The following is a 9,925-nucleotide window of genomic DNA, read 5'->3' on the forward strand; positions in this document are numbered from 1 at the left end:
TGTTCTGGTTCTTCCGGCCACACTCGCTACCCCTACCGAGTGCAGTGACGGATTTATGCACCGTTATTCTGCACTTGAGGATCTCGTTGGTTGGACCCCTTCTCCTTTGTCCAATCCCATCTATTTTTCACTGACCTGACTACAAGCTACATGATTTTTTCATGGTGGAACAATAATATCAAAGAAGGGACGTCAACGTCAACAGTTTTGTGCTTCGTCAAGTAGATCGTCTTCCCACACCTCTCCTCTTGAGTACAATTCTGCAGAGAGGATCAAGAAAAGAATGTGAGGTCTTCTCCACTTGCATTTCCCCCTTGACCCCATGTCTCGACCGGATATCGGGATGAGATCCTTGTTGAGAGGGAACAATTGTAAAGGCCCGGAGTTATTCTCAAATTATAAAATGGATTGTTATCTTATTTTACTATCATCATGACATCTTCAACATTGCATTGGAAGCATGTTAACTTTGTACTAGATTATCCAAATGTTTTTGTTAAACCTTTAGCCCTATTTTCTATCGATGCTTCTCTAGAAAAGTGTTTAAGTTCCCATGTTGCTTTAACCTTCTACTTGAGACTCAACCAATACTTTGCACATGAACGTGTTATACCATTTAAAAATTATTTTTCTAAATTTTAAATAAAATTTCTCAAACGAGTCGCACGTTTGTGGTCTTGTTATAGTATATCAAGGCTAAATGACAAATTTTGTCCAAATCAGAGTTCTTTTGATACGGGAACGATTGAATATGGAGGCACTAACAGTCAGGGTTCAATAAATAATAAGTTTGCAAAATAATGTTTCTTTCGGCCAGCCCATCTCTCCTCTCTTCTAAGCAGCCCATCTAGCCCACCTAAACCCTCCAACACCTAACCAAACATCACCCCAACCCCTGCTATATAAGGAAGGGCATCCCTTTCTAAAATGGTGAAACCCTAGCATCTACCCTCTTTTTCCACAGCCAACCATCCCGCCGCCGCCCCTTGTCCTCCACCGAGCTACCAAGCCGCCGCCACACCACTCCACCTACGTTACTTCCCCCACGCAGCTAGCGGCAGCCGCCGCACGCCAGATCTGCTCGACCCATGTCTGGTTGAACGAACGCGAGGCCTCCATGCTCCGTCTTCCATACGGCCCCCGAGCCTAGATCTAGACCCGACGGACCTTCAGCCTCATGTTCCTCTCGGAGCTCCTCCCGTTCCTTCCTCACCACTGAGTCATGGATTCCGTCGAAGACCGCTGCCCCACCTTCGCCATGCACCTTGCCGGTAAGCCTCAATGCCCCGTCCTCCTCTTCCCATCCTTTTCCTTCCATGAATTTACTTCTCTTCGTTTAACTACCATTTCTTCTCGATTTTACGGTGGCCATCGTCGTCCAATAGATCCCTACCCTGGATCTGATGCCGACGCTTGCCGAGGACCGCCCCCTTCAGATCTGTCGCACCTGCACATCCCTGCCTTGCTTGCTACGCCCCATCGCTAGATCTGCGAGCCCCCATCGTCAAGCATCATTTCCAGCGGTCACTGTCTCGCATCTTCATCAAGTTCGATGGGATCCCATGCTCACAGCCCATTCCTGTCGGCTCTGGTGGGCCGCCTCGACAAACCGGCTGGCTTCCGACCCGAGGTCAGTAGCCCCATCTCCCAGCCTCTTACCTTGCTTGCTTGTAGGTGTGAGATAAAGTTCTATTTTGTAATATGTTCCCCAACACGAGGTCCTCCACCTCTTATCCCAGCAGCGCTAGAGAACACACCGTGTCAAGATCCTAAGGCAGAACCACCACCACTGCCCGAATATCGGCATGGGGTCTCTCCAGAGATTGCGTGAGATAATAGTAAGGATGAATTGATTCCTAATATGAAATGAGATGAAAATTTCAAAATGCTCGATGTGATCTTTGGAGCTGCCGGATCAACAGTGAGTGTTGATCACGCCCAAAACGAGTGCGAAGAAAAGGTAAAAAACGATTCCCAATAAAACCTAACCATTTTATTGTGAATGGATTGCAACCAAATAGAAGCTGATCCCAAAACTGAATAATGCCATCGGAACCCAAAAGGAATTGTGAATATTAAAGATCTAAAAATGTAGAACAAATCGAAAGGATGGTCTTGCGCGGCCCTGCGAGGAGCTGGCTGGCATGAGTAAATGGAGAAGGAACATATAAAAGGTTTGAAAAGAGAACTTACCAATGCCGGCGAGGAATAATACATACTACCTTCGTTCGGGTTTGTACTCGATGGGGGTCTTGCCGGAGTGAGCAGTGGAGGCCCTGAACTTGGCCGCGATGTCCTGGATGATGTTGTGGTGTTTGATGACGTTGTTGAGGTGACGCAGGTGCTCCTCCATCTCCACCTCAGCGAGCGTTAACCAGAACATGGGCCTCCTGCTGCTCGGCGGTTACTCCATCCTCCGGCACTGTTGTTGTGCCTACCACCCGCGGTAAAGATAGAAGATTTGATCGATAGACCGCCAGAGGATGACACTGACTAGAGATGGAGAGGGATGGGAGGGACGTATGTTACCTGTTCAGACTCTCGATCGGCCTCCACGTGGTCTATCCACTCTATCGGTCTCACTCCTGTTGTATTCCTTTTGTTCCTGTCACACAGTTCTGCACCAGCGTGGAACACAGTGCGATAGTAGGCCCATTTTTTTTGAAACCAATGGTAGGTGGCTGGATCACTTTAATTAAAGATTTCCAAATTTATGTGCTAGGAATACATATTCATTACCACCATATATACTACTTTAATGGTAATACTAAAGTAGTATATATGCTGGTCATGAGTATGTATTCCTAGCACATAAATTTGGAAATATTAAATTAAAGCGATCTTGTGTTCTACCATTAATTTCAAAAAGTGGGCCTATGATTCTACCGTGTTCGACGCTGGTCCGGAAGCGTGTGTCAGCAACAAAAGGAATACAACATGAGAGAGAGAGATAGAGTGAACATATCACATGAAGAACGATCGAGACTCTGAACTGGTAACGTACGTCCCTCCCATACTCTCCATCTCCAGTCAGTGTCATCCTCTAGCGATCTATCAGTCAAATATTCTTATATCATCGCGTGCGGTATGCACAACAGCAACGCCTGAGCAACAAGAGGACCACGTTCCGTTTCACGTCCGAGGAGGTGGCGGAGACAGAGGAGCACCTGCGTCGCCTCAACAACGTCATCCCACATGGAAACATCATCCATGGCCTCACGGCCAAGTTGAGCGCCTTCACCGCCCACTCCGGCAAGACTCCCGTGTCTGTGTGTCGATGTCCTTCCTTCCTTTTTGTGTTGAGATGCGATCTGGAATTGAATGGATCCAAGCTCACACGAACGACACCCCCCTTATTTTTGTTGCTCGTGACATGCATCCTTCCAAGGGTCGTCATGACCAAAGTCGAAGATATGGGAGGCCATCTTTTGCAATTAATGGCAGTAATTCCGTCGGCTAGAAGGAGTGCAACTACATAATGTTCTGTCTGTTCACCAGTCAATTCCCTTTTCAAACCCCTCTCGATGGTGCATGAGTGTGGAATGAAGATCGCCAAGTACTCCATCATCACCGCACGCTCGATGGTGTAGTCGGTCTGCGCGATCATGCTTCGGCAACTGCTAAGCTTGTACAAGAAGGGCTCGTTCTCTCATGTTGTTATGTTTACCATGTCGAGCGCCAGAATAAAGATGGGTTTCCAGTCCGAGCTTCTATCACGCTTTTGATCACTGAAGATGTTTTGGGTGATCAAGAGGGACTACCACCGCACAAAAGCCTGTGATCATCGCATGGAACTAGATCCAAGCTCACGCGATCGCCGCCACCCTTTTTTGCAAGTCACATGCGTGCGTGACCAACGTGGCAGATAGGCGAGGCCCACGTTTTGCAATTAATGGTAGCATTAGGACTAGCATCCAAGGCCCGAATTTTGTTATGTTTCCATGGCCCCCTCAAATCTCCAAAAATCACCAAAAATTGCATGCACATTGCGCAACCGAGCATCTTGGATGCCAAAAAGTTTCATATTTGTTTGTGCTAATTCTTTTTACCGATTTAACTGTTCACCAGGGGGTTGCGGGGAGCATCCGAGTCCATATCCCGAATCCCTACGTTTCTAGGAAGCTTGCATCGAAATTACTTTCTGGGTTTTAGACTTGCGTGCCAACACATGCTATAGTGTTGAATTAAAAAAACCAACAATTCGGTTGTAAAACAAATTGTACTCAACGCCTGCATTTGGTAAATGGGTCAAACAAATGTTGCCTTTACATGAGGGTTACTAAAAATAAGACGCCTGATCAGTTAAACTGTTTTTTTTACAAAATGAGATTAGGCAAGAGCAGTCAAGTGTGATTGATATTACAAAAGTTGTCATATTGTTTGTTCGTTGGAAAATAGCAAAAACTACAGGGTATTGAACATGTTCAGTAAATATTGTCAAACATTAGTTGTTTATGGACGATTAGTTGTACACATTTATGCTTCATTATGCTTTTACAAAAGGATATGTTTTCAAAATAAAATAAAATGGACTCTCTATGGATATCTTGTGTGTACTTTGAACAAAATATTAATCAAACGAAACAAATGTGTGCTAAAAAATTGTCACGTGGAACTTCTGAAAACATTTCTCAATATGTGGTCACAAAGTTAATGCACTTTCTATGAAGTTGTTTCGTATACGTTCGAAAGTGAAACTTTTGAAAACATTTTTCAAGATTGGTAGACAAAAAAGTTGACATGTATAAAATAAATTGAACTCTATGTCGTTTGAGAAAAAAAATTATCGACCAAAACAAAAGTTTGCTATGTGTATATTGTTCTGTACAAGAATTTTTTCTAAAAGTTTGCTCAAGACACAAAAGTCATAATCTTTCATTCTTGTCTGAAAGAGTACTATTATGTGTAAGTTTGACATCTACAAAACAAAAAATGCACGCTCTACATATGCTGAAATAGCGTTGAAATTTCATTCATGATGCTTGGAGTTTTTTTGTTAAGATGAAATGTCGCACTAAGATGTTGATCCAATGGCCAGTACCGTTCAGATCTGCCACCTCCCTATCATAAGATGTGTGTCCGACTGAACAACACATACTTAGGTTATTTCTTCGCCTTCTTGTAATGTTAGTTTGTACGTAGATTGCATGAATTAATCACAATATGGGAGTACGTTGATAATCAAAACTGAAACTCCAAAAATGTGTTTATTTATTTTAAGAATACAATATATATATATATATATATATATATATATATATATATATATATATATATATATATATATATATATATGTCATGGATCTCCAGAAGACCTTTATGTAGAGAAGAAAGACTTTAAATTGAATGGTGAACGTAATTAAGATGGCCCAAGTATGGGTTAATTTGCATGTGGGGGCAAGATTGACAATTTCGGTAACATGAAAAGCCAGGACCTCGTCAAAATATCCAAAATTTCAAATTGATTTGGATTTTCAAGGAAATTTAGCATAACTTAAAGTTGGCTTGAACTAAGTTTTAGTCTTGCCTGTACTTTCAAGGTCACAAAAATTTTGATACCACCTCTATTACTGAAATTTCATTGAACATTTGAACCCTGAGTGGGAGTGACCTGGCCAAGGGTAAACATCTCACCAATTGATAGTACAAAATAGAGTTTAGCCCATCTGGTTTCAGATTTCTAACAAAAGGGAACGAATGTGTATTTTAAATTTAATATGCTTCCCAATTTTAGAGCTCTCACAGTCAATTGAGGTGCCTAATTTTTTATTCTACTCATGATTTTGACCGTGTCATCCATGCAGGGTGGGGGATTTGGTCAATGCACACGGGAGTTTGATGCTTTCTTCTTTCTAAGCTCGATATAAATGAGCTACTCAGAGAGCTCACGCATGATGCATTGCCGTGTCCTCGGTTCTGAGTGGTTGACCATCTACTTTGCATTGTGTAGTCACATGTGTCCCAATTCATATGGCTATCAGTCGCCACAACAAGGCCATAAAAGTGAACACTACTCAACCCAGAAACAAACGAACAAACACTGTTGATGGCAAATAATATATGACTCATATAGTCATATTGCGTAAAGTAGTCGGCGCGACGTGTAGGAACTACAGAGCTGGGCCGGCCCATTAATGCTTGGAGAATAGGACCATCTTTCCGGTTTTGGGAACCTTCTATGTTCCTGACCAGTTTAGGTCCTATTTTTTTTGTTTCATGTTGTTTCTTTAATTGGTTTTCTTCCTTCTCATTTTTCCTTTAAAAATATTTCCATTCTAGAAAATGTTCATAAATTTTAATATTTTTAGAAATACCAAAATAATAATTTTGAAAACTGTTTCTATTTCCAAATATTTTTCTAAATTTCAAAAAACATTCCCATTTCAAAATTTATTCACAACTTCAAAAAATGTTCGTGTTTCAAATAAAATTTAGGTATTCAAAAATAAATACATTTTAAAAAATTGTTCCCATCATCAATTTATTCTCACATATTAAAAAACACAATCACGTTTCCGAAAATGTTCACAAATTTGAAAAATATCCCTTTTTAAATAAAATTCTAACTCCCTCCAATCTATATTAATTATTTCTGATTTAGTAAAAAGTTGTCGAAATGTTCAAAAATTTGTACTAAATCAGCGACAATGAATATGAATCAGAGGAAGTATTAAATTTTGAAAATATGTACAACTTGTAAAAAGAGATTGCTTTTTCAATAAAATCAATTATTAAAAAATTGTTTTTAAAAATGTTCGTTCTTTCAAGAAATGTGTACACGTTTTAAAAAATGGAACTTTAAAAACAGGATTGATACTTTTGTACATGCTTTTCGGTAAACTAAATTGTTAAAGTTTTAAATAATCGAATGCTATAATAACCGCAATAGGAGCCCTCCAAACTGATATCAAACCTGGTGACCGAAAGGACTGCGTACAACCGATGCTAATGGGCGGACTTGTTGCTGCCCATAATTTTTTATGTTTTTCCCTTATTATTTTATCTCCAAATGAATTAATATTTGTACTTATATAATCAGCTAATAAGATAGAAAAGTGTGAAAGTTGTTTTAAGTGTCGACGTATTTTGTAAATTTTTATGTGAGTACCATTTTCAGAAAAAATCATTTAATATTCTAAAATGTTCATGTTACTTCAAAAAATATTGAACCTTCAAAAATATTTGGTATTTGTTTTCAGCTGAATTTTCATGTAATTTTCAAAACAGTTCACACATTAGAAAATGTTCATGTCTTTGTCAAAATATTCATATTAAAAAATAGAAAAACAGAAGAAAAAATAGATGGAAAAGGATAGATGAAAAAAGAAAAAGTGAAGCAAAAAAGATAAAGAAGAAAAATAGAAAATTAGATTGAATAAATAATAATAAAAAAGAAAATTATACATCCAATCACCCAAAATGGCCCTAGACCATGGAGGGCAACCGTGGACGATTAACGAGCTATTGCCCACTATGTGCGCTAGCGGTCGGGGGAGCCGCCGCAGAGAAAGCACGCGAAATACTTCTTGTAAACTAATAAACTTTGAGCTATATGTACACTCTCCAATTGTTTTTTCAGGGGTTATGTTCTCCAATTAACTATACATATGTATTGGGTTGTGCTGTAAAACAAAAGTTACACCTTTGTCAATTTGATGCGGTGTATGATTAATATTCTCAAGTGGTGGATTAAACCAGGGGCTGGGAGATGTTGTGGCACTGGGTGTGCTGTAATGGGGTCGCACCTGCAACGGCTCAAAACTGAACTGCTGTCTCCTCCGTTTCTTTTTCTTTGTTGCTTTCGGAGGTCAACTGAAACCCAGCCAATAGCCAGGCTAGGCTTGGCCTACAAATTGATTCAGCAAATGTAAAGCACCGGCCAGCAGCAAAAGAGAATCTCCTTACTTCTCCTGGTCCCGGTGAACTAGCCACTAGCTTAGCTAGCGCGAATCATACATTCCATCAAATTATATGTGTCTCATCTCTCCATTGAAAACTAAAGCTGAAGATGTTCATTTTTTGACCGGAGAAAGTGCATGATTACTTATATTACCAGCATAATCGTTTGGAAATAACTGGCGTGGTTTTAGTTCAAATTTGAACACGCCACTTATTTCCGAACAGAGGGAGTAGTAGATTTTTTTTTAAAGGAGGATATCCCCGGCCTCTGCATCAGGACGATGCATGCAGCCATATCTTATTAATAGTGCAAAATCGAGCAGCCGAATCATCGACCAGGAAAAAAAGCGAAAAACAAATCGTGAGGCCGTATACCTCACGACAATAACTCCTCCAGATAGCCACTAACCCTATGATACAAGACATGACATAAACGAAAAATACACAACTCCTAGGCTACGCCTTCAAAAAAGGAACATCATCGATCGATGTAACACTGGTCTGAGTGGTAACTCGATACGAATTGTACTATTCAATCTTAATGCACCATGCTTAAGTAGGTAAGTCCATTGGAGACAGATTTGGCCAGATCGAACTGGGAGAATATATTTTAAATATTTTATAAGAAATCAGCTTACGATGAATACATACGTACAATTCTAGTATCATGATAACTCTTACCACTGAAGCACACTAATTTTCTTTCTTTCACTAACAACCATTGCAAGTTTCCAACTACTAGGATCGATGTTGTCTAGTGACAGCTACGGCAAGAAGCTGCTCCCGTCCGTATCAGCAGAAGCAGAAGTGGCCACGCTGTCGCCGTCACAGGCCGCTCCGCACCTCCGGCACCGGCCCGGGGCCGGGAGCAGCGGTGATGGCGGTGAGGACGAGGAGGTTGACGAGTCGACGATGGTGGCGCGGCAGGAGGGGCAGGTGGCGTGAGCACGGAGCCAGGCGTCGACGCAGGCGACGTGGAAGGAGTGGCCGCACCGCGGCAGCACCCGGAGCTCCTCCCCGGCGGCCAGGTCGGCCAGGCAGATGGCGCACTGCTCCTCCAGCTGATGCCCTTCTTTCACTGCTGTGACGGGGAGCGCGTCGATGGCCTTCTTCTTCAGGCCTCGGGGAGGAAGAGGCAAGGTCATGGTGATGCTATTGCCGGCGAACGGTGAAGAGCGGCGGGCATGACGGCAGGTGCAGCGCGCGACGAGGGCGAGGGCGGCGAGGCAGACGAGCGCGCAGAGGAGGGCGGCCAGGATGACGACCATGTTGGGGTCGATGGAGATCATGGCCGCCGGCGCCGACGAAGATGAGGAGGCAGCTGGGTTGGGGGCAGCGGCGGCGGTGCTAGAGCTAGAGTGGACAAGGCTCGCTGGAGTTCGCATGGTGGTCGACGGTCGGTCAGTGGCGAAGCAGTGAGTGAAATGCGGTTGTTTGCTTGGCAACAAATGAGTACCACAGGCTGGTCTTGATCTGTCTAGTGTCTAGTGGAGCTTATATAGTCGACGGTCACACACGACGCACCCCACGTGGTGGGAGGGGAATTTTTGGTCTATGGGTTTAGTGTACATCCTATATGGTAAAGAACATTAGTAATTAAATAAGAAGTCAATAAATTCTGAATATATTATTGAAATAAACTTGACCTGCCATTGTATTGGTAAAAAAATTCACGGAAAGAAAAAAATCTCGTTGACTTCTTTTCAAAAAAGAAAAAAAATCGGTCAAAATAGTGTGAATAGTGCCGTATAATACTCCCTCCATTTCACAGTGTAGTGCCCCCGCGCTTCCCGAGATCCAAGTTTAACCGTAAATTTAACCAACGAGACCAACTACGGCGGGAGCAAACATTATATCACTGAATTCATACGAAAATATGAATTCAGTGGTACGATTTCAGTGATATAGTTCGGCGAGACCGATTTCAGTGAATACGAAAATAGGAAAAGGGCCTGCAGTCATGTGCTCATAGGAAATGATCGCGGAGCTCGTTGGCAAGCTTCTTGAGGGCGCATGCAAAAGTCCT

General features: G+C 42.2%; 1 protein-coding gene and 1 long non-coding RNA gene across 2 annotated transcripts; one reads left to right on the plus strand and one right to left on the minus strand.

Moving 5' to 3' along the window:
• Window positions 1–949: 949 nt before the first annotated feature.
• Window positions 950–6,142, plus strand: LOC119314845. The gene is made up of 3 exons (XR_005152473.1): window positions 950–1,271; window positions 1,386–1,630; window positions 5,805–6,142. It is a non-coding gene; the product is annotated as an uncharacterized LOC119314845 (long non-coding RNA).
• Window positions 6,143–8,509: 2,367 nt separating this feature from the next.
• Window positions 8,510–9,349, minus strand: LOC119314848 (probable E3 ubiquitin-protein ligase ATL44). Its single transcript, XM_037589535.1, has one exon. It carries the CDS (start codon window positions 9,282–9,284, stop codon window positions 8,664–8,666), a length of 621 nt encoding a protein of 206 aa, XP_037445432.1. The 5' UTR covers window positions 9,285–9,349; the 3' UTR covers window positions 8,510–8,663.
• Between the last annotated feature and the right edge of the window lie 576 nt (window positions 9,350–9,925).

Source organism: Triticum dicoccoides, chromosome 6A, assembly GCF_002162155.2.
Source record: "Triticum dicoccoides isolate Atlit2015 ecotype Zavitan chromosome 6A, WEW_v2.0, whole genome shotgun sequence".
In the NCBI taxonomy this organism is placed as follows: Eukaryota; Viridiplantae; Streptophyta; class Magnoliopsida; order Poales; family Poaceae; genus Triticum; species Triticum dicoccoides.